Source organism: Filobasidium floriforme, assembly GCF_021052385.1.
Source record: "Filobasidium floriforme strain CBS 6241 chromosome Unknown HD553scaffold_6, whole genome shotgun sequence".
Lineage (NCBI taxonomy): Eukaryota > Fungi > Basidiomycota > Tremellomycetes > Filobasidiales > Filobasidiaceae > Filobasidium > Filobasidium floriforme.
The window spans coordinates 1,044,384-1,070,063 of NW_025763627.1; the positions used below are offsets into that span (position 1 = coordinate 1,044,384).

Genomic DNA, 25,680 nt, shown 5'->3' on the forward strand with positions numbered 1-25,680 from the left:
GTGTTCTTACCCGCCTGACTGGAAGATTTCACATCCTCTTCCGGTACCTTATAATCATAGAAACTGACGAGCAGCAAAGATCAACCATGTACTGTACGTACTGTGGTCTCTGATCATGCGGAGTTGTGGTCGTTGAGGATCGCGCCTCGAGACTCGTGTGCCTGTTTTCGAAAGCACAATCCAAATATATCTTTGGGCTATTTGCGCTTTGGGCATGGGTGTTTGGAGTGCGTATCGTGTGCATGTTGTTGGTTCCATGCTGTGCAGTGTTTCTCGGATCCGGTTGCCGGATGGCTTTTGGGTGGATGGGAAGCGCTGAGGACGGTGAGGGAGCCTCGCTTCGGGTGAATTCTGCGGAAGCAAAATTGTGAGTTCACACCGAGATCAAGCCTTGGAGCACACCGCCGAGCACGACCAAGTGGAAAGCACAGGAATTCGAACAACCGACATAACATGCAAACTTCGCACCTCGACTCATGATCAGCTCTCAGAACTGAGCAAGTCGCATAGTACCTCGTCATACTGCCGTAGTCTTTCAGCTACATGCCTACCTGATTCGGTGCGGGTCGGATCCATCTTCGATTCCCGTCATCCGGAACGAACAACAGAACATTCATAACTCTGTGTGGTCTCTGCTATCATAATGGACGCGACCACCCTATTCGAGAAACGCGAAGAGGGAGAAGGACAGGGAGAACTCATCTCGCTCGAAGTTCGGAGAAGCTCGACTACATCTACCTCTACAGCGACATCTGCGTCGAAAAGCAATTCGAGGGATGTGGAACAGTCGGAACCTCTGATTTATCGTGGACCTGGTGCTGGTGGAGAGACGGGCTTGGATGATGGGACAGAGACAGGGCATGGTGGGGATACGGATCTGGATCTGGAAGCGTTGAAAGAGGTAGCGGGTCGGAGGAGGGAGAGCGAAGATCAAGGACAGCCGTCGAAAGTTTCACCTTGGATCATGAGTGAGTGTCATTCGCGGTTCCGTTCACGTTGTGCTGTGCTTGATGGGATATGATACTTATATCCGTGGCCGTCTTCTAGTTCCATTATGGGCAAGTTTATCGACGTCGTATCAACTGATCGTCAAGCTAACCTTGTTCCACGTCGACACATGACGCGGTAATAGCTCACACTCAGTAGCTCGGTGATCATCCTGAACAAACACATCTTCACGAGCTTGCATTTCCCATACGTAAGTTTTCGAGCTATTTTGAACCTTCGCTCTAGTTCTGATTCCTTTGAAAGGATGCTGATGATCGACGTTTGTTCGAAATTTGTTGTGTTCCGTGCAGCCGGTGTTCTTGACGGCGTTTCATATGGCTGTAGCGGTGAGTCCTCATCGATCGTTGTTCATCGAGCTATACCAGCGCGGCGAGACAAGGCAAGGCTGATACCCTTTTCTCTGAATAGACGGCCGGAACCCAGGTTCTGAGGTATACGACCAACCTGATGGATCAGATGAATCATCAGCCCGTCTCCGTAAGTCTCGTCCCGCATGAATAGCACACAATAACGATCGTCTCAACCGCTTCGCTGGCGTTGTTCACAAATGATAGTTCCAAACGTACACTACGGCCATCTTGCCACTCGGGGTCTTGTTCTCCGCTTCGCTCGTGTTGAGCAATACGGCCTATGTCTACCTGAGCGTCAGCTTCGTACAGATGCTCAAGGTGAGTCAGTTCTTTGCCCTTTTTCTTCTTTTACGTATCGACAAACCGGCTCAGATTCCTGTTCTGCTTCACCAACGGCGATGAATCATATAGGCCTTCATCCCAGTCGTCGTACACCTCATGTCCTATGCCATCGGATTGGCCGAGATGGACACCACGATTGCGATCATCTTGGGGATGATCAGCACCGGGTGCGTGATCGCGGCGCTGGGAGAGTTGAAGTTTTCGATGTTTGGATTCGTGTGCCAGGTGTTGGCCGTCGTCGTGAGTTGGATGCGTCGTGGTTTAGCGATGTGGCAGGCAATGCTAGATGCTGATGATATGGACAAACATTGTCTCTCGACGATGTAGGTCGAATCGGCTAGATTGGTGGCGGTACAGTTGATGATCGGGAACCGCAAACTGTCCCCTCTCGTCCTCGTTTATCTGGTCGCACCGGTAAGCTGTTATACTCAGCTCTTGATAAATATCCCGTTCAAAGCAGCCGATTCACATTTGCCTTTTACAGCTGTGCTTTGTGATGATCGCGTTTTTACAACCGTTGATGGAGGGAAGCGCGGCATACGACGACCTACCCAACGTCGGCGTTCCCATCCTCGCCCTTAGCGGAGGGCTGGCGTTTGCGCTCAATGTCGCTGGAGTGTATTTGATCCATTCGGCGGGGAGTCTGGTGTTGACGTTGTCCGGCGTGCTCAAGGTGAGCCAGGCATCGGGATTTGGGATCGAAAAGGGTGCTGATGAAATTGCCAAATGATGAATCCTTCTCCTAGGACATTATCCTGATCGTCATGTCCGTCATCGTCCTGCATTCGGTAATGACGACCACTCAAATTCTAGGTAAGCTGACAAGATGCGAAGTCGCATGCGCTGCTTCAGGACCCCGCTGATCTTGCTCCGAATTTGCAGGATATGGGATCGCCTTGGTAGGACTCGTGTGGTTCAAGCAGAAAGGATCGGGTAATCCCTTGACGAACCTGAAGATCTGGGTGGACGAGAAGTTCGGCGAGGAACGGAGAGCACGGTACTTGCCATGGCTTTGACGATGTGAGGGATACATGGGACTGGAAAACATGAACATAACGTAGATGGGAATGGTAGAGATAACGGAGACGAGATGACACACGCATACTGTAAAGACTAGATTGATGATTTGCGACGATACACATGATACCCTCTTGTCTACTGAAGCCACGACCATTCTCTATCAAGATCATGCTCAAAGTCGCGAGCTAAATGCCCGACGTGCTACGTGGTCCTGGCGCTTTCGGCCGGGTTCTGTCGACCGGTGGTGATCGCTGGTCATTGTCGAGCTCCGAGGAGACTACGAGTCTGCCCGTAGCTTTACGCACTGCTCCTTGCCGATCCCGGTTGTATCAGGGGCAAAAGGATTGAAAAGGTGTCCCTCGATCAGAGGCCTGTAGTATGCTATAGTCGCGATGTCTTGCGATCGTGGAGGTGTTTTCTGGTTGGCCAGACCCGCTAGGCTGACCAGCCCGATATGGACCTCGTGCCCGTCGAGCGGTACCCACGACGAGCCACCTTGTCCGAATAATCCTGGATCGAACGATTTGGCCACCCAATTGAAACGGACTATTTACCATGGTAAATCCCCCATGGTAGTCCGCCTTCACAAGGTAGGCTATGATCCGCCGTCCTGTACTTTAGGCGCTGATCCGTCCGATGGTGAGAAAGGTGACCGACGCTGCGAAGAGGAGAGCAGCTAGGACGATCGTCATCGAGCCTTCCAATCTACATCGACGAGCCAATAAGAAGTATGTAAGCGAAACGATGAGATTAGATTGAGATCCAAAGTCCCGTTCTGTAGATTACGGAACTCAAAATTCGACTCACTTCCAACTCCCAGCGAAAGCTTGCCCCCTGGCCAATTGTTTATGCGTATGACTGTACCCGTACGTACTGGAGATGAGGATGAAGACGCAGATGGCGAATACGATCGACCCGAGCGGGGTGGAGATTCGGTTCGTCTCCAGCAAAGGGGTGGTATCGATCGGCTCTGGGGTAGAGTTGGAAGGGGTCGGAGTGGTTGGATGGTCGGGAGGGAGGTAGCCGAGGATACTAGCCCAGGCGTAGGCATTCTGATCGATGGTGCCGGCTTGATCGAATGTTCTCGCCAAGAGGTTGTTGTTACCGCTTTCGGACGATCCTGATCCTGAGATGTCGAGACGCAACGCATCGACCGACTGGTTCGTAAACCGGAACTTCAAGAGCAGCGCTGCGGTGACGGCGAGTAGACCGCAGATCATCCGGATGGAGGTGAGAAAGTTGCGCTCGTTGGCTACGATGATATTGATTGCGAACAATGAATGAAATGAGATCAACACGATAGATCCACCAGGTGTTGATGCTGATTGACGAATGATGGTGGGTGGAGGTGTGGGCTTACCGGCTAGATCCCTTGGGTTGCTGAATCGGTTATCGACCACGGCGAGCTTGGGGTTGAAGCCCATCTTCGCGAGGGCGGCAAACGGCATTACGTCTGTCGGTATTAATCCGAGTGGGCTTGAGATTGCTGTGTTCTGGTGACACTGTCACGAGTGTAAACTCGGATTAGCTCTTTGAAGGTATTTGCTTGGTATCACAGCAGATCCCAATCGTCATTTCAGATATGCTTCCGGATCACGAATATACTTCCGAGACGAGACGGACATCACTCCTGCACGATGTCCGTCATCACTTGGCTGTTGGGAGGCTTGGGTGACGAATCTGGGCAGCGAGTGAGTGAACCACCTCGATCCATCAGATTACACTGTTGGCACAGCTTCTCACTTGCTTACTGGAATTACTGGACAACCTGGCGATCCACCTCCAATCCATCCGCCATCAACAATAGCTAACCTTTAAGGAGCGCAAGGAGAAAAGGTATCATGGAAGACTCGGTCACCCTCGCAGAAGCTACCACGGACATCCAGCCGATCGCCAGGTAAGTTGCGTTCACAACCCTACGTTCCAGGTATACCCTGCTCGTATTGCCGTTTGAGCTACCTGCAATGTGATCAAGCTCACAATCAATACATGCTGACATCGAATTCTCGGCTTCTGTTGATCAGTCATAGACCGGATGCCAAGACGAGGCGGTACGACCGTCAACTCCGGTGAGCATCATCCCGACTTGTCCCTATCGCCTAATCTCAACCCAGCCTATTTTGATTCTTCTCACACACCTCCTCGCGCATATGTATTCAACGGACATCATTTCTATCGATTCTACACACCCTGAAATTATGCTACCGCAGACTATGGGCTTCCTCTGGCCAAAAGTCTCTCGAAGAAGCCAACGTTCTTCTGGTCGGGTGCGATGCGGCGGGTTGTCAGGCCTTGAAGAATCTGGTCCTGCCTGGTTAGTTCTCAGAAATGCCGCTTTACTCTTCTCCTCGTTTTCCGTCTCCTTTTATTTCGGTAGTTGTGGCTCGGAAAGCTGATCAGCTCGCACCTTGTTCTTTCGCTGTCCTCGACCTTCTGCATGGATTTTCGCTAAACAATGAATGTATACATAATACGCTACAGGAATTGCCCAGTTCACGATCCTCACCGCATCCAAAGTCACAGCAGGTGATATTTCTACCAACTTCTTCCTATTATCAGAAAGTCTCGGGGGAAGTCTGGCAGAGGAGGCTGTTAGGTACGTCTCGATCCCCTCACAGATTAGCTTTGGTGCTGGTGCTCAACCTCTGCGCTCACTCATTGAAAACGATCAGGCTGCTGAAGGAACTCAACCCCTCGGTCCAAGGCCACCCCGACCCTCGATCCGCCGAACAGGTCCTCGAAGAGGATCCGGCTTGGTTCAGGTCGTTCGGGTTGGTCATCGTCTGCGGTTCGGGTGAGGATGCGGACGTAGGCGCCGAGGTCACGAGAAGGATAGGGAAGGCGCTTTGGGAAGGTGAGCTTCAGGTCATCGGTTGAAAGCCGAAGCTACGACTGTACGGGAGAAGGGCATTGTAGACTGATTCCTTTGGATTTGACCCTGCTTATGCTGTAGGTGGACAGGAAGACACACCGATGATCTCCCTGAGGACGTCTGGATTCGTTGCCAAGGTCAGGACGCAGTTCCGGGAACACTGCGGTAAGTCCACCTCTCCGTACCTTCTCTCCGCCTAAACGCAATTTGATGCTGAATCGCCTTGGTCTGGCTGGTCTCGTGTATAGTAATCGACACTCACCCGGATCATTCGCACACGCTCCGAATCGACACCCCGTTCAAAGCGTTGGAGGATTACGCACTCGGTCTGGATCTGGATTCGATGGATTCGATGGAACATTCGCACGTACCATACGTCTTGTTACTGGTCCGCGCTTTGAGGACTTTCGAGGTGGGTCAAATCTTGTTGCAAACTCAAGCCGCGTGTCGGTATAAGGCTTATCTTATCGCATGAGGCGCGTTACATCTCGCAGAAAGAAAATGACGGGAAACGACCGACTTATGATACGACGGACGCCTTTAAAGAGGTCTTGGCACGCGAACGCAAGGCTGTGGATGAGGAGAATTTCGCCGAGGCTGAGGGGCAGGTGTTTGCGGTTACGCAAGTCAGCGAGGTGAGTCGGCTTAGGATTTTGATCGCGACGCGATCGTATGCGGGTCTGCGGCTGATGTTGTTCTTCTGGGGGAAGGTGCCAGCGGGAGTGAAGAGCTTGATGGACGATCCATCTTGTGAGGGGGTGTCAAAGGATGTAAGTGTGATCGTTCTTTGACTTGCTTCGCATCACGGCTACGGCGCTGACTTGCATCTTGGTTCGCAGTCTAAGGACTTCTGGCTGCTCGTCAAGGCGCTCAAAGCGTTTGTCGCCCACCCGGAGAACAAGTCCGGCCTGCTCCCCCTTTCAGCATCTCTACCGGACATGCACACGTCGACGGCATCGTATATCAATCTGCAGAACCTGTACAAGAAGCAAGCTATGGCGGACGCGACCTTGTTCAAGAGCTGCTTGAAAGAGGTCTTGAGCGAGGTCGGGCTGGATGGAGAGGCCATTTCGGAGGGTGATGCGGACGACTTCGTCAAGCACTGTCATACGCTCCTTTGCGAACGAGGGAGTCAGCCCAAGGAGGAGTTGACGGCCGAGGACGTTGCGGATGATTTTCGTGAGTGTCCTTCTCGGTCGAGGGTTTCAGTACCGTCTCTTGACTCGTCACCTTCTCTTCTCCGCCGCGATAGTGATGGAGACGTTCGACTTGACTCATGGCGTTGCGCTCAATATCGCTTTCCACCTCGCCGAGAAACACCACCTCAAAACAGGCACTTGGCCGGGAACGGTCGAAGACGAATATCATACAGTAAAGGCGCAAATGTTCGACCAGGCCAAAGCGATCCTGGGGATGCCCGAACTGGGCTCGAATGTGGACAGGGACGACGATGGTAGGTTATACATCAGGCCTGAACAAGACGAGGATGATATGGACGAGGAGACGGAGGAGGATGTGGAACGGAGGGAGGAGACGAGAAAGGCCAAGATCGTGCAGGATAGCATTTGCGAGATGTGAGTGATTGGACCCGATAGCAGCGAGTTTTTATGCTAATCTAAGTCAACATGCTAGATGTCGCGGCGGGATGAAGGTCTTGCCCACCACAGCTGCCCTTGTCGGCGGACTCGTAGCGCAGGAAGCGATCAAGCTCATCACCAAGCAGTATTCGCCTTTGAACGGAACCTGCATTGTGGACCTGGTCAAGGGCGGGATGACGAGGTACCCCATCTAAGCTGCCTGACGAGCTAAATTACGAACCTATAACGAACGATCAGGCCGGCTCGATTAGCGGGCGACTACTATGGTCGATATCCCTGTAAAGCTTGTATCGATGTACAAACTTGTAGCCTACAGGCGGGAATTGACATATGATGATAGGAGCTATATATGTGTAAGGGCTATATCGGGTTCGCATAAGGACAGCGCGTATCTCGTGGTTTTTTTTTGCGGGTTAAGGTAAGAAAAGAGTGGAAGGAAAGATATGGGTAGGTCCGAAGATGCCAGGAGGGTGGTCGATCTAATATATAGATAGCTGGGGTGAAAGTAGGTTGAAGCGAGACCTCGATCCGTCCGAGATCATTAAAGGTTGGTGGGCTGTTATTGTTGAGGTGCAAATACTGTAAAGGCCGGGAACGAAGGCGCTTCGATGTGAAGTGGCTTTTATGTCGAGCGAGAATCGTGTCGTGTATCAATCAGTCGATGAAAGGACGCTGAGGCAGAAGACATAGCATTTCTTGGCGTCCAGGCTTTCCGGAGATCGTTTGTGAATAGGTGCGGAGTTGTTCGGATTGTTGTGGAATAGTGCCGGGTGCTGGACAGATGATGGTACGTGACCATCAGCTGCACAAGGCCGCGGTGACGTCTACAGGACGGCATCCGACGAAGTAGCAGAGGGTTCAACGTGACGCCAGCCTCGGGGAAAGGTCTCATTGAAAGCCTCTTCTAGCTCAGCGCATTGCGTCGCGGCAATTCCACCAGGGTACTTCAGTCTGAAGTATACTCGACATCCCCTCGGGACAGTTCGCTCGACCCATTTTAGGATTAGAGCAGGGTCGAGCGGTTTCTTGTGGTCGTTCCGTCTGATCATCTCGTAGTCTCGGACATACAGGTAGAGACGCTTGAGAGTCCCGGAACCGTCCGCTCCCATATCGTCTCGATATATCTCCGTTCCCCACCACTGACTAGCTTGTTCGAGGTAATCAAAGTCGACGGCTATGTGAAGAACCTGGATAGGCCCGCGGAAAAGAGTCGGGAATCGACGATCGGTGGTCCATGTGAGTACGGGCCACCAGAAAGGCTCGTACTCCCTTAGGTTGAGCTCCACCATGGAAGGAAGCGAGAGTAACAAGATCCGGAGATCCCTAATCCTGTGCCGATCGTAATGGTCCAAATGGCGGAGCAGGGAGGGCTGAGATAAACACCACAAGGGTATAGAAGGTAATTCGGCGTAACGATCGGGGTCGCTAATCCCGAGGTAAGTAAGGTGGGGGTGGATTTGCGGGAATATATTCTTGCCGTTAACATCGACTTCAGTTAAGTCATCGATCGTCCAGGCTGGTATATCGATCCGCTCTAGGGTCGAAAGTCCGTCAATGCCGTTGACATGTGGTTCAATCATCCGTCGCAATATGATGTCTGAAACTACGTAGGTGACTGTGACGGGGCTAGTTGACTCCAGCTGTTTGCATACGAGATTGCCCGAGCTGAGATAAACCTCGCAGACGATCTGATGCATGTTACAGGACATGTACTTCCCGCTTGTGTATACGGAACGACTTTCTTCTTGCTGTGGTTTCGAGATTTGGAGGTATGCGTATCCTCCAGTATGAGGTCCAAAGTCTCTGAGGATGAAGGTTTTGATATGATTGCTGTGAGGGTGTCCCAACTCCCACGCTCGAAGGCACGAGCTTCCAGATCGCATGTCGCAGTATATGCAGCGAATATGCTTGCCGAAGCGGGATGAAACAATCCGCGAACGCTGTAATGCTTTGAGCTGTTAGATGGGTTCGTCATCACTTGGAACATACACTTACGCACCCGATCCAGCATAAGATCATCCCTGTCGAACATGTCGCTGTCACAGCAGGACACGATCGAAAAGAGATGCTTCGCAGCAACATCCGACACGCTTCTAGAGAGCAACCTGCAGTCCTTCAATGTCTGTACGTCACATTGCGCGAAGAGACTGTCGAATAGATCGTGTGGAAAGTACTTCCAGATATCTACAACGATGGAACAACAGACGGCATACTCGTCGGCTCGTCAGTCCCGTTCTTTCGATTCGGAGAGAGCATATGCTTACTACTAGGGGTTCCCCAGATGACTTCCAGCGTTTTCGTGTTCAGGCAACTTCTAGGCATCATACTAGGGAACTGAAATCTCGAACGCTGGTCTGAGCTGAGTTATACCAACCAATCTCTAAACTAAGGCTCACAGGTGGAATGCGACCGCGATAGGTCTGACCAGATGAGCCGTTCATAGCTCTAATGTGGTAATTTGCGGCTGATGTCGGACTGAAGATGATTTGTAGACCAGAGGCCAGAGGGGAGAGGGTATGCTACATCTCGATGTCATATAGACTTGTAGACAGATAAGAGATGTCCCTGCAGTGTCGACATCCTAGTGATTGAGGTGTTGACGGCGACGCGTCGGATCGGGTCGCGTAAAAAATGATTGATGAGCGAAACAGATTGATGGAACTCGAATCGCATCATGGCATTTGAGTGATCGCGACTTGTAGCTTGTCAATATCGCTCCCGATCCACTCCACAGGCTTTCTCATCTACCTGATGCGAGTGATGATGTCAGTGTTCAGTGAGGACGCCATGTCATACGATTAGCGAGCTTTTGCACCTTCCATGCTTCTATCTGGCTTGCGCTGCGGTCTGACCGACATTCACACGCCTAGCGTTGTTGTATACAAGGGAGCTAGTCGAGGCTTCCTTTGTACGTAATTCTCATACGAATGTGGCTGTGAAATTCACTTCGGTCCAATAAAGTCGACTTCATTCACATTGGCCATATGCTATTCAGCCCGGAGTAATGTCCGTGTTGCGGAGCTGTGCTGATTTCAGATGCGCTGCTCTTCCAAGCTACTTGTCTTCCAGCATATATCCGATTGATATATGGAGATGAGCACGCGATCTGAGGGCGGCTACCATACTCGAAGACCAGGTATATGCATCCCCTTTGAGGCCTGTTGCGACGTGATTTTACGACCGTGTAAATCGTTACAGCAGAGCTTGTTACTGTAGCGTGGAGGCAGCTCAAGCCACCGCCGCCATGCTACAGTAAGCGCGCGTTAACACTCGACCACGAATATCTATAACTTGCATAACTTGACAGACACGATCCATACTCTGCTTATGTTGTGCGTAAATTGAGTTCCGAAGCTACTTTAATGTGTCGTTCGGGAACGCGACGATCCCGACCGACAGGCTTGTTGTCCCGCTTTCCCCATTCGGCCGGATAAATGCGTGACAGCCCAAAGTACCCGGATTGGAAACTTCATCCCGCCTCGTCTCCTATGCCCTCGTCATATGACCCTACGGCGTATGACTCTCATCGCTTGCGTCGGGCTTGGTACAACGCCTCCCGCGTCTGTAACAACCACTTGCTCTCTGGACCCCTGAAGTCGCGCACGCCGACATAGCTGTTCCGAGGTACGACCTGCATGATCCACCTGACGATCAGTTCGGGATCGCAGCCGGGGGTTTGGATAACACCGTCCTTGATTTTGGCATGTCGTTGAAAATCGATGTAGATGTAGAGGTGTTTCGGTCCGCCGACCTCGCTTTGTTCGACATCGGGCTTTAGGCGAGAATCGGCAGTCCAATTGGCTGAGTCGTCAATGCCGGCAAAGTCTACGGCTATCTTGAGCACCTTCAGGTGTCCCAACTCGAGGATCGGCCAGGAATCGTATCGGGATAGCCAGGTCGTGTTCTTCCAGCTGATCAGCGTTGGAGCCAGATCAAGCTCCTCCAGCATTGGAAAGGTAACCCGGAGACGCGAAAGAAATCCTGTCTTCGAAGTATTGAAGCCGCGATTGTTGTATCCTGTATCCGATCTACACCGAGAACCGATGTTAAGGCCCAGTCGTTCGATCTGGGACAGATCGTCTCGATCAAATCTTCTGATATCACTCCTACTAGTGCCCTCCAGGTCTGCGGCTCCGGAATCCAATGCCGTCAAGCCTGGATAGCCGCGGGAAGATCTCGGGAAGATGTCCAGACCGCGAATACAGTTAATGTCTGTGTTGGTCCGGGTGATCCCTCGCCATTGAAATATGCGCGAATTGACGATACGGTAGAGTTCCCGCTCATTCTCCATAGCCGACCTATATTTCTGATGATTTGAGGATTCGTCCGAACTGTAATCTCCTGACCAGGCAGATACCATACGCGTAGTAAAGTGCGGTTCAAAGGTGATGCTGGCATCGAATCCCCAACGAAAGTTTCCGGGGACATGCTTCATCGTGAGAAGAAATCCGTGCAACGGAAACATGATCTTGACACTCTCCAGAATGCGCATGTAGCAAGGTAGCAACCTGAACTCGATCTTCAGATCCTTTGCCTGTATCGCGAGGGTTTGGATACGTTTGAGCAGGTCCGACCGCTTCGCCTTCGGGATTTGAGAACATTAGTCAACTAACGTACAGACAAGCTGAAGGATGCTTAAGTGCTCACATCAACGTGCCATTCCTCCAATAAGTCTTTGGTAAGGGGTACGTCACAACGAAACTCGTAGTCCCGATGTGCGAAGATGTACGCCTCAAAGTCCCGATTGATGAATAGGTATCGCCAGAGATCTTTAGCCTCACTCCAGCTCATTATTTGCCAGAACAACTCGGTGGGAAGCCTGGGTGACGTTTCTGAAGTGATAGTGATGCTGGTTGTTACAAACCCGCTGGTTTCGTACGAATCGCATGCAGGAGCTCACCTTGATCCATCGAGTTTGCGTGTACACATTTCGGAAGGTCGGCTGTGTCCGTCATGATGGCGAACGCTTAAAAGGCCTTGCTCACGAGTGGTGTTCAGATAGCAACAAGTGGGGAACAAGAGGACTCTTAAAGGAATAGCGGACTGGAAGACTGGTTTGATCCAGTCTGGTCAAAGGACGATCGGCCAAAGCCCGACTCTCAACTGATCTGGACCATAATCGCTTACGTCATCACGTGACGCGTTTGCTTTCCTGAGGTCTGTGAGGGTCGACAGAGGTATAGTCATCTTGATCAAACGGTCTCATACAAGAAAGGGACACAAATATAACGGAGCAGATTGGTCATTCTAAGAGGGTGTAGACCAAGCTTGGGACATGAGCCTTTGGACCTGTTTGAACGACCGATTACAGAGGATACTTTAGCACGGCTGTACTATCGATAGACTTCGCTCTCTGAACTCACGGTGATAAGAGCCTGATATTTTACGTCAGGGCTGTCATGTGCCATGAGCTCCATAGCCTTGACCTTGCCACCGTTATCCGTCACCAACCTGCCATCCGGCCTGAGTTAGCGTGCGAGTCGAGAGGCCAAAGGTATAACGACTCCAACACTCACTTTCTTGCGCGATCGCCGCCGTATTGCAAAAACTTGCCCACATCGTGCACTCCGACACTCAGCACGAGCGGTTCACGGGTACCGCTAAGCAGAGAGATTAGTTGTCTGTGCGAAAGAGAAGAAGTTCAAGGTGAGCGAATGACTTGCAAGATGAGCGAGCGAATCCAATGCTTACTTGATAGTCTTTCCACCACCCTCGGTACCGAGACGTTCAGCGTTCTCCTTCCAGAAGTCTTCCGACTCGTGCACCGCTGACCAAGTCAAATGACCGCTTGACACCTCCGAGACGTATTCATCGTAAGTACTGTTAAGCCAAGATCTAGTCAGTGACCAATCAAGCGTTCAACCGAGTGCCGACTGAGACCTACGTCAATCCCTCTAATCGGTCCTTGAGCTCCGACTTCAAGAGCCCAATATCCTCGATCACATCGTCATCAGACCATTTCCTCGTTGATAGCGAAGTCACCAATGTGAGGAGCTTGGCAGCGATCATTGAAGGCACATTTACCTCGGGGGCGATAAGAAGGAGGTTCTGCGAGAAGACCGGATTCACTGTCAGGTTATGTTGTGAAAATCCTGGATCCGTGAAGACTCACCTTCAAGGTAGCCATGATAACACGGGTAACCTTCTCCTTGGCAGCGTGCTTAGCCTGTTCCGTCAAAAGCGGGATCAAGTTGAATCGCCTAGATGAGATCGTAGACGTTGGTCGTATCAGTTTTCATTTGCGCTAGCGTTTACTGGCAGATGAATTTGTTCAGCTCACTTGTCAGCGCCCTTTGCGACCTCGTCCTCGTAGCTTAGCTCCCAGAAACAGACGATAATCCAGTATTGCAGCTGAGGTGTCGGGTTCGACTTCAAAGCCTTGATCAAGCTATCCCATACGACGGCGATTGAGATCATATTCAGCCGCTGCTAACCCACATCGGTTGAATGAAGACAACGAGCTCACCCAGACAAGAGCGAATCGTGTTCCCAAACGGCATGTCGAATCTTCCTCGTGCTCAGGATAGCTCCAAGGCATTGGATAGCGAGATCACGGGCAGGGGACGGGTTGGCTAGAAAAAGAAAGAAATCAGCAACAGTGGGGGCCTAGAGCTGTTTCAGGTCAGCTTACAGTTGGTAAGCTTGGCGAGGGAGTTGAGAAGGGGGGTCGTAGATTCTGTAGGGAGAGGTTGAGGATCGGTACTACGAAACAGGTAACGAATCAGTCTGAAAACCTCTGCTCCGTACAGCGGCATAGTCGTACTCACGAGATGAGAAGAGCCATGATCCTTAAGCTTTCCAGGAGGACAAACTCGTCCTGCATCGAGAGACACTTGATCAAAGGTCCGTAAGGATCGTCCGATTTGGAATCACTTGAAGATCGCAGGTTGTGGAACAAGGGCAATGTGTCGGGTTCTGTAAGTATCAACAAGGTGACAAACATTCAGTGATCCGGTATGAGGAACTTATGCGACCCCTAGATATGATGTACCTCCGAGCATGTTTGAGATCCCGACGAGGACAGCCTGAACGGTATCGACCTTTTGCAGTTTTCGCAAGAGCTCGATGTATAGTTTGGCATATGTTGATCCTTGTTGAGCAAACAGAGCAGACTTTTGGGATCGAGGCTGTGAAGAGTGAAGCTATGTTAGCGATAGGTCGAATGGAGTATCGGTGGTTGAGGCTAACCTGACGCTCCAAGCTCTTTAGCAGGGTTACCTCCTCGGCTGATACGAGCTTGGCTCGCTGGTATCCCTGTTCGAAATCATAGCTCTGTAAACATACAATACCCGAAAATACTTTTCGATGATTGACCTACCTCCCATGATACTCCCTTGGCATTGATCTTGCCGCACTGGTCATCGAGAAAGGGAGAGAAGATGGGTGGAGGGATGGCGAGTGTTGCGGTAGCCATCTTGATGATCTGGCGGATTGAGCGATATCGGTGGAAAGGTAGAGTGGAGACTATGTTCTGACGAGCTCTAACTATCTTTACCGGCAGTTCCAGGTCGATGAGAAGACTCTTCAGCTCAGTAATATCGATTGACCTCCATCAGCAGCAACCTTCATCTGCATCATCACCATCAACTCGCCGGTGCGAGAGATGACGCGCACCGAGTCCCCCAGATGCCAGGCAGCCTGACACGTAAATGGTATGTGAACGTCTACCCGTACACATACTCGCACTCGCACTCGCACTCAATATCGAGTAGGTAGTATAGCTAGTATAGGAAGCCACGACCGCTCAATCCATCGGGTCAGTCCGTCATCGATGTCGAGCTCTCAAGCTCAAAGTTACAAACATCATCATCTAGCGCGTCCGCTTCCGTTCATCTTCTTCTTCCGCCTATTCCTTCCGAACCCCAATCTCCCTCGCTTGCGGTGACCACTATCAACCGTCACAGATGGAATGAATTTCAGCTGTCCTGCAACACAGTAAAGCTAGAGACGTCCGACTCACGTTGGCTGATGGGATCGGTTTTGTCGGTTGGGTGTGTCGAATCTGAAGCCGCGGGAGAAGATGGTTGTGGTTGTCAATTGTCAAGCCTCTTCTTCAGACGACCACTCGTGCAGACGCACCTCGTTCCTGGCACTGATCCTCCAGACTCCCAATGTCGCGACGGCGATTCCACCAGCAGCGATTAGGGTGTTGGCTCGCCAGTTGGAAGGTCTGGACCACCATCCACCTGAAGGACGAACGCGTTGAACGGTATTGTGAGAAAATAGCACAAGGTCGGCGATATTACCGAGGATGAAGAGGAGACGACAGAGAGTCAGCTTTAGCCTCTTCTTCGTCTGTCTCGGTACATCATGCTCAGAACTCTTGCACATGAGGCATTCGACATTTCGCTCGTCCATTTCCGGCCTCGGCCTCATGTCCAGCACGAGGCCAGACGGCGGTCACCGGAACCCGCCTCGGTTGCTTTCCATCGCTACCATCCCGACTCTGGCCATGAACGATGTCGTTACATCCGCTTCCGGATCTCTAGCCCCCCCTCAATAACCAAGTCCTTCCCCAAACTTCCCAGATCCAAAGGTTCGTGACCAGAATGACTCACCGCTGGGAGACCAGACTTCTTTAGGGAAAGGGTATTGTCCTCCGCCGCCCTGTTATCCATATTGTCCATCATTCGGTTCGATCGGATAGAGTTCAGTCCGGGAGTTCGTCCGAGTTACAAGATTTGAGTTTTAATGGTGTCGTGGGACCGCAGTCAAAATTGGGATTGACATCGGATAGCGGACGTCAAGTCGTACAATTCAGATTGAAGTGGGAGGTGACGAAGTTGGATGATGATGATCCAGGTGCGATTCCGTTTGATGTCGCGTTGAAGCATATATCCAGCATTGTTTCCCGTCCATTCACCAGGATCCCGTCATGAGGTCGAACCAGAGGGAAGGGTGTCGGAATCGAGTTTCATAGCCAGTTTGAAATCCATGTTCGCGACCGAGTAATCAATCGGATCATATCGTTCCATCAGCCAGGATCGTAGTTATTTGCAACCAGTATCCGAACACAGGGGTGATCCAGTAGGGATTACAGGTTATTCCGGTGTATCCAAAAAGATGCGAGGGTGCAGGAAGCAAGCAAGTAAGGAAGTCAAGGATGTCAGCCGAATTCTTGTATCGCTTTTGCTTCGCGGTCCGTAGACGAGGATGCGAAGCTGGACGCGGAGATACTGACCATGATGAATGTTGATGCTTCCTTGGTTATTTGTGTGATTGCGTTCGGGTGGGAGAGGGTGTTCTAAATGGTCGTGTTCAAGACTACGAGACTGTTGGGTCGCGTAAAGGGTCGATTATATGGTCGGCTCGATTGGATGAGACCCCCGCACGGTAGAAGTGGGACGGGTGGTACTATTCCCCAGGCTCCAGACCGGCTTGAGGATTAACGACGGGATTTGATGAGGCTTCGCCAATTTTTACCGAGAAGGCGCTAGGAGAGGGCGCGATGTACGTAATGGGCGTCGCGGGCCAAGAGCCAAGAGAGCAAAACAAAGAGAGAGCGAGCGATGGGAGGCGCTGCAAGGGCTGTGTCATGCGCAAGCAACCAGCAGGGACAGGCTCGATGACGCTCGACGACCTAGAGAGTTTTGCAGCTCTTGACGGGCAGTGCATTCACCGTATATGCACAGTGTATCCTGGATTGAAACGTTCTTGCTAGCGAATTGCGTTCAAGTTACGCAAGTTGTAGCTGGCGTTGTTTGTGAAAACCAGCTCTTTAGCCCTAGCTCGTAATAACCCCCGCCTCCCGCCTTCGCGCGTTCCGCTGCAGAGCCCGCCCAACCCAACAAGGCAAACGACGAGGACACAGCATATTCTCAAATCATCCTCCCATTACTACGTCAACCTCCAACCTCGACCGTCTCTCTGGACATCCATTGACCTTCTCATCATCTCCTGTAATCTACCTGCTATACACACGAACCGCAACTCGCCTCTTCTTTCAAAACAACCAATCGTCGCTCCTTTTAAAAACCCCTCCTCTACCGTCTTCGCCCATCTCGCGCGGAAAACACCCTTTCATCTCCTTTCCCCCTTCCGCCTCACTCGATTCAGACTATCATCAACTTTCAACCTCCCACTGGACCTCAGCCTAGCCTTTTCCTTGACTTTAGACCTTAGATCTCTCTCTACGACCCCACTCGGACGTCGGTCGCAATCAGCCAATCTTTAGGATAAAGAACTCGAGTTCAGGACCAGAGACCATCGCGATGTTTAGCCCGATCAAGACCATCCTCACCGCCTCCCTCTTGACACTCACCACCCTCACGTCGGTCGTCAAAGCTCAAGGAGATCTGTCGGCATTGAACAACATCACCTCGTTGACGGGAACTTGGAGTAGTGGGAGTGGTGGGGTACAGACCGGAGGAGTGAGTATCGTTTGTCCTCTGTCGTTCGGTTTGTTGTTTTGTCGTGGGCTGGGTTGGGGGACATGGGGCATCCGGAAATGAGGATCGACGACGACTCGACCCCCCCCCCCCCCCCCCCCAGAGCATCGTCAACCTTCGCCACTTCGTCATCTAGTCGACGACAAGGACGAATCCTGCAACACCTGTCACAGCCTTACTGCGACACAGGACCGAGGCTGATCGCGGGTCACGAGCGGACGATGACGATGACATCCAGGGGGTGGTCCGATCGCGTTTCAAGTTTGACAACATTCCATCTGCATCGTGACTTCGATCACTGCGCATATATTCCCTCGCCTCTCCGTACTCTTCATCCTCGGTTTACAAACCTTTGTGACCTTGATATCTTTGGACACAACCCGCACCGCCCAACCTCATGTTACCCCCAACCTACCCAAACTTCGATGTGGACGAAATCGAACGTTTGAACAGCCAACCCTAGTACGAATGCTGACCTTTTCCAACCTCTCCTCTCAAATCTGTGTAGAGTTTCTGTAACCCCCAGAACTTTTCGTTCACCTATCCGACGACTACGGGGATCAGTTATTCTTTGTGAGTCTTCTGCGACTGGAAAGGATGCGATGGCGGATGGGTTCGCTCATCAGTATCAATGACTCGCTCGTCCTTCAGCACCGACGATGGGCACTTCGAAGAGGCTCAATATCGATACAATGCCAACCCCGCCGACCCCCGGTGCATCACGGCCTTCATCCTCTGGCAACACGGACGATACCAGTTGAACAACAACGGGTCGTTGTCCCTCTTCCCGTTCTCGGCTGATGGAAGGATTCAGGTCCAGGACCCTTGTGCGGCCGTTACGAATTTGATCACTTACTACGATCAGATGGTGAGTCGTCTGTCGGCGCGACTAGTTGAACCTAGACAAAGGCCGGAGGACAAGGCTGATGTAGAGTCATCCTCTTCGCCCTCATAGGTCATGTTCCAAGACTGGGGTATCCAGGTCGACTCGATCAAGGCTTCGTATGCGCTCCAGCTGAACGCCTTTGACGGGAAGCCTCTACCGCCATTGTACTTGGTTGCCAATCCGCCCAACATGTTGCCTACCGTCATCCTTACCGGAGTCAACGTGAGTTTGCGACGTGTTGGCCTGACACTTAGGTAGAAGCCAGTGACTGACAGGAAGGATTTGTGCTCGACGACAGGCTACGGGTCAGGCGTCCAAGCGTTCGTTGGACGAGGACGAAGAGGTCGAGAAGCTCCAAAAACGATCGGGAGCCATCTCAGAACGAGGCGTTGGGAGTGTCCAGGCTGTTGCCGGGTTGATCGGAGCGGGGCTCTTGATGATGACCGGTTTGATGGGGCTTTGAGCGGGGAACGGTTCGAATGGCGATGACACGAGCAGGCGAGACGAGAGGAAGTGGCAGTTGGAGGGGATACACGGCTACTTGAGGGGAAGGGTATTGCAGCACGACGGACGGGGCTGGGCAACGACAGTGGCTGCTCATCAGATTGGCAGGAGCCTACGAGGACCTCCGGTGGACAACCAGGATGGTTGTCCTCTGCAACCCACATGGGCCGCTGGCGTGCGCGACGACACAACATAGACAGACTCTTCTTCAGCATCCTCCCTTACACTCTCGACCAGGAGCGGGGCGCTTATACATCACGGCACATCAAGCCCCGCCTTCCTCCCGGCTGCCTTCTAATGCGACCTTTACTTTACGCCTCATAACGGATCTCCTGTTTCACATACCGTTGTTGTCTCCTTACGATGTGGTCCTACCGCTATCACTTCTTCTTTTCTACCTCTATATTCATCTGCTGTATTATCGATTTATTTCATGACGTTTTACGTGGCCATTCATCTGATAGATCTGATGATGACGAACAAAGCAGTGAACCGGAATGTGACAAAGTAAACAAGGCAGGTGTGAGCATGATCGGTGAGGAGTGATGAGCATGAGAGCGTGTGTGACCCGGTGTGCGATCAGTCGAACCACCGGCATGACATGTCTTGGTGATAGAAACACCTAGCTGCAGCTCCGATATCGATTCTGATGATAGCGATTGTGAAGCCAAAAGATATGGAATGAGCACTGCTGGAGGCGTTCAGCACCGAACTAGCATCATCTTTTTCTGGTCGATCAAGGGGTCCCGAACGGGAATTTGATCGATCTGTATCAGGTGGGAGATATTGGGCAAGATGAACGGGCATAGCGACTCATTCGACACTGCGGGAGGTGGAAACATCAAGGTCGTCGTAAGGTAAACTTGGCCAGGCTCGGACAGGAAGAAGCTTCTAGCTGACACAGCGAACGTCATTTGACCGTTGCAGATGTCGGCCATTGAACGCTCGAGGTTAGTCCAATGGCAAGAATATGGAGGAACTGGAATCCATGCCTATATTGAAGATTCTTGGTAATGTGATATCCCCCGTCCAGAACAAGCAAGAGGCGCCAAGTGCCTCGTCCGTATGGAGGGCAATCAGACTACGATCGTACCGCCGGGCAACGAGGATACAGCTGCAAAGGACAGAGAACGGGAGAGACGAGAGCACTCTTTTAGTTTCGGTGAGTTCAAGAGTCAAGGGAGATTTGTTACAGGCTGAGGTTGTCTTTCTACCGCTTCCAGACAAGTCATACTGGTCAGCGGGAGCTCGGGATGAACCAAATTACGCCTCGCAGCAGACTCTCTTTCAGGATGTCGGCTTGGAACTCTTGGACCACAGTTTTGCGGGATACAATTGCTGTATCTTTGCATATGGACAGACAGGGAGCGGGAAGTCCTGTGAGTCGTACATTGACTTGGCATCCAAGTCGATGATCGCTTACCTGAGAGACTGCTCTTGCGCAGACAGTATGATGGGATGTGGGTCTGCACGTGACTTTTGATTGGAATTGATTACGAGCTGATCCGATACCTGACTCTCTGGATCAGACGGCTCGGACAAGGGTGTCATTCCCCTCGTGACGGAGGAGCTCTTTAACCGAATAGAAAGCAAGACAGCCAGCGATCCGAAGCTCGAGTTCAGGGTTGAAGTCTCGTACATGGAGATCTACAACGAGAAAGGTAAGCCGCTTCAGATCAAGATCTTCTTGGCTACTCTGACTGTGTTCGATTACCCTCACAGTACGAGATCTGCTAAATCCCAAAAATAAGGGCGTTTTGAGGGTTCGGGAACATCCGTCCGCTGGACCCTATGTCGAGGACCTCTCACGACTGGTCGTCGAATCATACAGTCAAATGATGACCGTAATGGACGAAGGAAATAAAGCTCGGACGGTAGCATCAACAGCGATGAATGAGACGAGCTCGAGAAGTCATGCTGTTTTTACCGTGATCCTCACCCAGAAGAGACACGACGAGACTACCAAGATGGCAGGCGAAAAGGTCTCCAAAGTCTCGCTCGTGGATCTAGCGGGATCTGAAAGGGCGAATAGCACGGGTGCGACGGTAAGCTACTCGAATGCTTGGCCGATACGCTGGACTTACTGAGCTTCGCACTTGCAGGGCGCCAGATTGAAGGAAGGAGCGAATATCAATCGGTCCTTGACGACGCTCGGTAAGGTCATCCAGGCGCTTGCCATGGCGAGTACAGCGACACAGTCGAAACAGAAGAAGAAGAAGGATGACTTTGTGCCCTACCGAGATTCAGTATGTCAGATCGATGTGCAGCGTTGATGCTAGTGCTGACTTCGCAATGTTAGGTCTTGACATGGCTACTCAAAGAATCGCTCGGTGGTAACTCGCGGACTTGCATGATCGCGGCAATCAGTCCTGCAGACTACGAAGAGACGTTGTCTACCCTTAGGTATGCAGATCAAGCCAAGCGCATCAAGACGAACGCCGTTGTCAACGAGGATCCGAATGCCAAGATGATTCGGGAACTCAAGGAGGAGTTGGCTGTTCTGCGTCAGCGAGCTGTTGGAGGAAGTTCCGAGGCGATATTCGATGAGAATACCCCGCCAGAAAAGCAGATGGTTACATATAAAACAAAGGACGGGGAGATCCGGACGGTGACAAGTAAGCAGCAGGACAGCTACTCGCCTGGTCCCGACAAGACTCATCTTATCTCTGATTATAGAGCTGGAACTTCAGGAAAACTTGGAAGCTTCCGAAAAGTTGATGGCCTCGCTGAACGAAAGCTGGGAAGATAAACTGGCCAAAACCCAGGAAATCCATACTGCGCGAGAGCAAGCTTTGGAGGAGCTCGGAATCAGTCTCGACAAGGACAGAGCCTTGGTCGGGGTGCACGCTCCGAAAAAGTGGCCCCATCTAGTCAATCTGAACGAGGTAAGAGATCATAATCCTGGTGACTTAGGGGTTCTCGCTTAACACTGCACTGCCTCAGGACCCTTTGCAAAACGAATGTCTTCTGTACTCGATTCCCGAAGGCAGGACAATAGTCGGAAACATCGAATCGTCGACCGCAGCCATCAAGCTGTCAAGCCCAAGAATTATGAAGGAACACTGCGCACTCGTCAACGAAAAGGGAAAAGTGTCCATAGAGCCGCTGGAGCATGCTACAATCTTGGTGAACGGGAAACCTATTCCAACCAGCGCTGCTATGCCTCTCGAATCTGGGTTTCGTATTATCATCGACTGGCATGTCTTTCGTTTCAGCTCGCCTCAATCAGTCAGAGCTCAGCGCATGCGAGAGTCGGCAAGTTTCTCGAATGCCCTAGCAGACATGTTACCTGAAGGCACCGATGCAAGCGATTACGGGAAGGACAGCGGAGTTAACAATATTGTTGATTGGACTTTTGCCCGGAAAGAAGCACTTTCGCGGCTGACATTGACAGGCGATGATCTGGACATGCTAGGTGACGAAGAGTTGGACGGCCTGTTCCAAGATATCACGAGGGCACGTACCTCGCGACGCCGTCCTGAATCACAGGCGGGAACTCCAAGTAGACTGCGTGCTGTACAGAACATTGACCGCCTACGCTCACCGGAGAGGTCCACACCTACGAGCGTGGCGGAGAACCCCTGGGATGATGATCTGTCCGACCGAGATGTGCAGATGGCTCTGGCAGCGATCGATCCTGCCTCCCGACAGTTGCAGGCATATTCCGAGATGGCGTCGGCAACCGGGTTGGACGAGGACGTTGCGGGTTCCCGTCGTCAACCCAGTAGAGCAGAAAGTAACCTACAAATGGACCGCATGGCTGAAGAGATCAGGTTGCTTCGTCAAGTTGCGCTACAGAACCGCTTCGAATCGCTAAGCACCCGACTGAGCGGCGTGCTACTCGACCGCGAGAAAGAGGTGGCGCAACAAGCAATCCGACAGTGGCGTCGCGTCCGGTTGGTAGCGATGGCGAACGCTATGCGGGATCAAGCTACGAGCGTCGAAGAGGCCAATCGTCTGGCTGATCGGTATGACATCGGTACAGCTTATCGATTGGTAGCATCTCGTGGATCGCCTGCGTCTACGATGGAAACCCATGTCGAGTCCATCTTGTTCGATGCGGAGGCTACGCACTCGGTAACGCGTAGTACCGGGGATGTGGCGATTCTCGTGATCGACAAAAGGAGGAAAGTGGCATACGTCTGGTCCATAGAGAAACTGCAAAGACAGCTGCCGTCCATGCGAAGTTACGGCGCCGACTTGGATTTGGCCCACAGATCTCCCCCGGAGACGACTTTCAGGACGATACCTTGTCCCACATGGACTCACCTCGGAACTGCCATGTTTGCACTCCATCCGCGAATCGAGGGCGCTATGCAGGTGCCTATCCAGTCCTTCGAAACGGCGGAAGCTGTCGGCAATGTCACCGTCCATGTCACTTGGGACTCGTCCTCAGACTCGCTGACCTCCGGGTCCAGGTCGGCCAGCATCACCTTGCACAACGTGCGAGCCTTCGCCGAGGGGATTTCGTCTGTTCACATGCAGCTACGCTTACCGACTTTCGGAATCGGAGGTAAACGGGAAAACTTGCGATCTAGCGAGGTGGTGGACTTGACAAACGCTTCGACGGCGCATGTGAAACTGAAGGAGACTTTCAGTCTCGATATTGCGGCCTACGATCCGGCGCTGTATATACAGGTTGACTTCTTTGGCAAAGTCACTGAACAGTACTTGCAAAGGCTCTGCGACCGGATCCCAGTTGATATGCCTACGCTAGATGCCGCCGGCGCGCCGACTCGCACTGAGCAAGCCTCGAAACCGAAACATATGGTTACTGTCCATACTTCCATACTCGAACCGGACAGTCAGGGCAAGTTCGTTGCGACGGACTATGATGGCAAGGAAAACACCTTTACGCTTCGACAAGGTCGTCAGCGTCAAATCCGCATCAACATCATTCACAACTCGGCTCGCTCTTTAGACCTGAATGAAGTGAATTTCATCTCACTTCGAGGGCCTCAGAACGGTGATAGACAAGCGGTCATTCGCCTATCTCCTATGGAACAGGATGGCTCAAGCCAGGATGACAACCTGTTATCAGCTGAACAACCAGTATACCGAGGTGATGGAGCTGGTACACTCGGCATTACATGCAAGCTCGAAGACTTGCCAGGGATGGAGAAGAAAACGCCAAGTGGCGAGTACATTACCTGTCAACTATCGTTTCAAGTCGGGTTTACCAATCATCGGGTTCCCGCTCTGTTCGTGCAGACTCTCCGTTTGCGCATTACCGGGAGTGAAACGAGAAGGCGCAGCCTTATCATGGATTATCTACGTCCGAGTGCAATTGCCGCTCATTCTAGCCGGACATTCGAGGTACAAACGCCGTCGGAAGAATCGGCTTCGCTTACCACGAGTCAAATGGCTATATTGGCGGCCTACCTCGAACAACGAAAACGACAACACTTGGTTGCAGACGTTCAAGCCGCGGCCGCGCGTATTCATACAGTGGGTGAAGCGCCTCCGTCAAACAAGGCGCAGGAAGATTTGCTACCAAGGGCTGTTGAAGCTTGGCGTTCGACTCTCTGTCAAAGGGTGAGGGAGGTCGCGCTCTGCCCAAATATAATATCGAGCGCTAACCCTTGTGTATGTGCTTAGCGTTTCCCACAGGACTTGTCTAAATCCATGACGCTCCGCTTAGCAAGGGACGGTCGGATGCAGGTGTCTGAAATCTTCATCTCGTGCGTCTCCGAAGGTCACCGATCCTCTGCCCTCATTCTCATTGATATGGATATCTTGCATAGAGCGCGAGTTGACAAGGAGGGGTGGATGGAGGTGTTGACATCTCCTGCAGAAGGACAATGGACCCGCCGATATGCTCGGCTAGCAAGGTAAGCAGCGTGTCGAGTAAAGGTGTCAAACCTCAGGTAAGCGCTGATTGGCTCGAGTTTCCTTCATTAGACCGTACCTCCGCCTTTTCGAGTCGAATGACCTGCGGCAAGAAGATCTTGTTATATCGCTTGAGAATGCTCAGATTGACGAGGCAAAGGACCTAGAATTGGCTCTAGAGGTGAGCCAGACACGACTGTCAATGATTTAGATTCACTAGCTCATCCTTTTCATGATGGCAGACCACGAACGTGTTCTCAATCGCAGCAACGACCAACACGACTGTCTTCCGGACAACGACCTCCAACGAACGTAATGTGTGGCTCAAAGCATTGAAATGGAGATGAAGGCTGTTTCTTGTTTACGACGGCATGATCATAATGAAGTTCACGAAGATAGAGGAGGTACAAGCATGATGTCTACTGCAGTGGCCGGATGAACAGTATCTCAGGACTTGTATATGATAATGATAGTCAGCGATCAAATATACTGAGACCGAGATTCATGATCGACTGAGCTTAGTACCAGTTGAAGCATATGGCGAGTCATTCGTACCAGATTCCCGGCGATGACGACATGCATATGTCCCTTTCTGAAACGCGAAAGGATCGTTGGCGGCTAATTTGCAGTCGAGATCGGATCGATCGATCAGCCACTAGCCGTAGCGATAGGCAGAGAGCTAGCTCCTGGGTTGATCGAGGGAAGGGACGAATGGATTAGCTGCATTGTTTTGATCAAACACAAATACTTCTTCATAATTCGGACTTTTGCCCGTCGTCGCGCACTTCGAGTAGCTTGAAGCTGACGACTATCAAGGCCCACTAGGTCGAAGGCCATAGAGATCGTTCTTCATAGCGCAAGCTGATCCCAGCGACACAAAGAC

At 51.7% G+C, this 25,680-nt stretch overlaps 9 protein-coding genes across 9 annotated transcripts; 4 read left to right on the forward strand and 5 right to left on the reverse strand.

Annotated features, from left to right (window-relative positions):
* The first annotated feature begins 322 nt into the window (after positions 1-322).
* On the forward strand, positions 323-2,869 carry HD553DRAFT_308367 (triose-phosphate transporter family-domain-containing protein). The gene is made up of 11 exons (XM_046179536.1): positions 323-968; positions 1,048-1,058; positions 1,133-1,198; positions 1,299-1,334; positions 1,417-1,485; positions 1,563-1,676; positions 1,770-1,940; positions 2,028-2,114; positions 2,185-2,373; positions 2,447-2,513; positions 2,583-2,869. The coding sequence occupies exons 1-11, from the start codon at positions 644-646 to the stop codon at positions 2,714-2,716; spliced, it is 1,269 nt and encodes a 422-aa protein (XP_046038270.1). The 5' UTR covers positions 323-643; the 3' UTR covers positions 2,717-2,869.
* On the reverse strand, positions 2,870-4,217 carry HD553DRAFT_308368 (uncharacterized protein). The gene is made up of 3 exons (XM_046179537.1): positions 4,081-4,217; positions 3,528-3,972; positions 2,870-3,425 (listed from the first exon to the last, which is right to left on the reverse strand). Exons 1-3 carry the CDS (start codon positions 4,166-4,168, stop codon positions 3,338-3,340), a joined length of 621 nt encoding a protein of 206 aa, XP_046038271.1. The 5' UTR covers positions 4,169-4,217; the 3' UTR covers positions 2,870-3,337.
* A 258-nt stretch (positions 4,218-4,475) lies between these two features.
* On the forward strand, positions 4,476-7,553 carry HD553DRAFT_308370 (uncharacterized protein). Its single transcript, XM_046179538.1, has 12 exons — positions 4,476-4,617; positions 4,745-4,789; positions 4,931-5,034; positions 5,202-5,316; positions 5,393-5,574; positions 5,674-5,757; positions 5,841-6,004; positions 6,087-6,227; positions 6,303-6,362; positions 6,432-6,771; positions 6,845-7,166; positions 7,225-7,553. The coding sequence occupies exons 1-12, from the start codon at positions 4,562-4,564 to the stop codon at positions 7,382-7,384; spliced, it is 1,773 nt and encodes a 590-aa protein (XP_046038272.1). The 5' UTR covers positions 4,476-4,561; the 3' UTR covers positions 7,385-7,553.
* Positions 7,554-9,708, reverse strand: HD553DRAFT_308372 (uncharacterized protein). The gene is made up of 4 exons (XM_046179539.1): positions 9,587-9,708; positions 9,455-9,524; positions 9,190-9,374; positions 7,554-9,130 (listed from the first exon to the last, which is right to left on the reverse strand). Exons 1-4 carry the CDS (start codon positions 9,629-9,631, stop codon positions 8,015-8,017), a joined length of 1,416 nt encoding a protein of 471 aa, XP_046038273.1. The 5' UTR covers positions 9,632-9,708; the 3' UTR covers positions 7,554-8,014.
* Positions 9,709-10,318: 610 nt separating this feature from the next.
* On the reverse strand, positions 10,319-12,226 carry HD553DRAFT_200967 (uncharacterized protein). Its single transcript, XM_046177098.1, has 3 exons — positions 12,091-12,226; positions 11,838-12,022; positions 10,319-11,772 (listed from the first exon to the last, which is right to left on the reverse strand). Exons 1-3 carry the CDS (start codon positions 12,143-12,145, stop codon positions 10,714-10,716), a joined length of 1,299 nt encoding a protein of 432 aa, XP_046038274.1. The 5' UTR covers positions 12,146-12,226; the 3' UTR covers positions 10,319-10,713.
* A 126-nt stretch (positions 12,227-12,352) lies between these two features.
* HD553DRAFT_294198 (armadillo-type protein) lies at positions 12,353-14,717 on the reverse strand. Its single transcript, XM_046178457.1, has 13 exons — positions 14,509-14,717; positions 14,379-14,444; positions 14,182-14,317; positions 13,958-14,105; positions 13,822-13,892; positions 13,657-13,762; positions 13,471-13,578; positions 13,303-13,390; positions 13,075-13,238; positions 12,882-13,010; positions 12,707-12,811; positions 12,554-12,641; positions 12,353-12,479 (listed from the first exon to the last, which is right to left on the reverse strand). Exons 1-13 carry the CDS (start codon positions 14,602-14,604, stop codon positions 12,438-12,440), a joined length of 1,347 nt encoding a protein of 448 aa, XP_046038275.1. The 5' UTR covers positions 14,605-14,717; the 3' UTR covers positions 12,353-12,437.
* Positions 14,718-16,440, reverse strand: HD553DRAFT_308377 (uncharacterized protein). Its single transcript, XM_046179540.1, has 5 exons — positions 16,372-16,440; positions 15,749-15,797; positions 15,270-15,376; positions 15,151-15,192; positions 14,718-15,078 (listed from the first exon to the last, which is right to left on the reverse strand). The coding sequence occupies exons 1-5, from the start codon at positions 16,372-16,374 to the stop codon at positions 15,037-15,039; spliced, it is 243 nt and encodes an 80-aa protein (XP_046038276.1). The 5' UTR covers positions 16,375-16,440; the 3' UTR covers positions 14,718-15,036.
* Positions 16,441-17,103: 663 nt separating this feature from the next.
* Positions 17,104-19,018, forward strand: HD553DRAFT_201076 (cell wall organization and biogenesis-related protein). Its single transcript, XM_046177099.1, has 5 exons — positions 17,104-17,560; positions 18,087-18,151; positions 18,230-18,446; positions 18,534-18,686; positions 18,763-19,018. The coding sequence occupies exons 1-5, from the start codon at positions 17,402-17,404 to the stop codon at positions 18,925-18,927; spliced, it is 759 nt and encodes a 252-aa protein (XP_046038277.1). The 5' UTR covers positions 17,104-17,401; the 3' UTR covers positions 18,928-19,018.
* Positions 19,019-19,566: 548 nt separating this feature from the next.
* On the forward strand, positions 19,567-25,308 carry HD553DRAFT_308380 (uncharacterized protein). The gene is made up of 15 exons (XM_046179541.1): positions 19,567-19,825; positions 19,896-19,918; positions 20,002-20,130; positions 20,192-20,347; positions 20,414-20,428; positions 20,498-20,629; positions 20,691-21,013; positions 21,071-21,214; positions 21,268-21,583; positions 21,645-21,853; positions 21,912-24,503; positions 24,567-24,649; positions 24,713-24,799; positions 24,870-24,978; positions 25,040-25,308. The coding sequence occupies exons 1-15, from the start codon at positions 19,764-19,766 to the stop codon at positions 25,142-25,144; spliced, it is 4,485 nt and encodes a 1,494-aa protein (XP_046038278.1). The 5' UTR covers positions 19,567-19,763; the 3' UTR covers positions 25,145-25,308.
* Positions 25,309-25,680: the final 372 nt, after the last annotated feature.

Excerpts from the sequence above, each read along its gene's own strand:
- HD553DRAFT_308372 (XM_046179539.1), bottom strand. The coding sequence starts at position 9,631 with ATGAACGGCTCATCTGGTCAGACCTATCGCGGTCGCATTCCACCT. Across the intron at positions 9,375-9,454 it reads CATCTGGGGAACCCCTAGTA|ATATCTGGAAGTACTTTCCA; the intron begins GTAAGCATATGC and ends CCATCGTTGTAG. Across the intron at positions 9,131-9,189 it reads ATGATCTTATGCTGGATCGG|CGTTCGCGGATTGTTTCATC; the intron begins GTGCGTAAGTGT and ends AAAGCATTACAG.
- HD553DRAFT_308377 (XM_046179540.1), bottom strand. Across the intron at positions 15,377-15,748 it reads AGAAGTCTGGTCTCCCAGCG|GTGGATGGTGGTCCAGACCT; the intron begins GTGAGTCATTCT and ends TTCGTCCTTCAG. Across the intron at positions 15,079-15,150 it reads AACCGATCCCATCAGCCAAC|TGGTCACCGCAAGCGAGGGA; the intron begins GTGAGTCGGACG and ends GACGGTTGATAG.
- HD553DRAFT_308367 (XM_046179536.1), top strand. The coding sequence starts at position 644 with ATGGACGCGACCACCCTATTCGAGAAACGCGAAGAGGGAGAAGGACAG. Across the intron at positions 1,677-1,769 it reads GCTTCGTACAGATGCTCAAG|GCCTTCATCCCAGTCGTCGT; the intron begins GTGAGTCAGTTC and ends TGAATCATATAG. Across the intron at positions 2,115-2,184 it reads TCGTTTATCTGGTCGCACCG|CTGTGCTTTGTGATGATCGC; the intron begins GTAAGCTGTTAT and ends TGCCTTTTACAG.
- HD553DRAFT_200967 (XM_046177098.1), bottom strand. The coding sequence starts at position 12,145 with ATGACGGACACAGCCGACCTTCCGAAATGTGTACACGCAAACTCGATG. Across the intron at positions 12,023-12,090 it reads CGCAAACTCGATGGATCAAG|AAACGTCACCCAGGCTTCCC; the intron begins GTGAGCTCCTGC and ends CTATCACTTCAG. Across the intron at positions 11,773-11,837 it reads TGGAGGAATGGCACGTTGAT|GCGAAGCGGTCGGACCTGCT; the intron begins GTGAGCACTTAA and ends CAAATCCCGAAG.
- HD553DRAFT_308368 (XM_046179537.1), bottom strand. The coding sequence starts at position 4,168 with ATGCCGTTTGCCGCCCTCGCGAAGATGGGCTTCAACCCCAAGCTCGCC. Across the intron at positions 3,973-4,080 it reads CAACCCAAGGGATCTAGCCG|CCAACGAGCGCAACTTTCTC; the intron begins GTAAGCCCACAC and ends ATATCATCGTAG. Across the intron at positions 3,426-3,527 it reads GCTTTCGCTGGGAGTTGGAA|ATTGGAAGGCTCGATGACGA; the intron begins GTGAGTCGAATT and ends TCGTCGATGTAG.
- HD553DRAFT_201076 (XM_046177099.1), top strand. The coding sequence starts at position 17,402 with ATGTTTAGCCCGATCAAGACCATCCTCACCGCCTCCCTCTTGACACTC. Across the intron at positions 18,152-18,229 it reads ACGGGGATCAGTTATTCTTT|CACCGACGATGGGCACTTCG; the intron begins GTGAGTCTTCTG and ends CTCGTCCTTCAG. Across the intron at positions 18,687-18,762 it reads TCATCCTTACCGGAGTCAAC|GCTACGGGTCAGGCGTCCAA; the intron begins GTGAGTTTGCGA and ends GCTCGACGACAG.
- HD553DRAFT_294198 (XM_046178457.1), bottom strand. The coding sequence starts at position 14,604 with ATGGCTACCGCAACACTCGCCATCCCTCCACCCATCTTCTCTCCCTTT. Across the intron at positions 14,445-14,508 it reads CCAAGGGAGTATCATGGGAG|GGATACCAGCGAGCCAAGCT; the intron begins GTAGGTCAATCA and ends GATTTCGAACAG. Across the intron at positions 12,642-12,706 it reads GGCGGCGATCGCGCAAGAAA|GTTGGTGACGGATAACGGTG; the intron begins GTGAGTGTTGGA and ends GCCGGATGGCAG.
- HD553DRAFT_308370 (XM_046179538.1), top strand. The coding sequence starts at position 4,562 with ATGGAAGACTCGGTCACCCTCGCAGAAGCTACCACGGACATCCAGCCG. Across the intron at positions 5,317-5,392 it reads CTGGCAGAGGAGGCTGTTAG|GCTGCTGAAGGAACTCAACC; the intron begins GTACGTCTCGAT and ends GAAAACGATCAG. Across the intron at positions 6,005-6,086 it reads GCGCTTTGAGGACTTTCGAG|AAAGAAAATGACGGGAAACG; the intron begins GTGGGTCAAATC and ends TACATCTCGCAG.
- HD553DRAFT_308380 (XM_046179541.1), top strand. The coding sequence starts at position 19,764 with ATGAACGGGCATAGCGACTCATTCGACACTGCGGGAGGTGGAAACATC. Across the intron at positions 21,014-21,070 it reads CGAATAGCACGGGTGCGACG|GGCGCCAGATTGAAGGAAGG; the intron begins GTAAGCTACTCG and ends TCGCACTTGCAG. Across the intron at positions 24,800-24,869 it reads CGATATGCTCGGCTAGCAAG|ACCGTACCTCCGCCTTTTCG; the intron begins GTAAGCAGCGTG and ends TTCCTTCATTAG.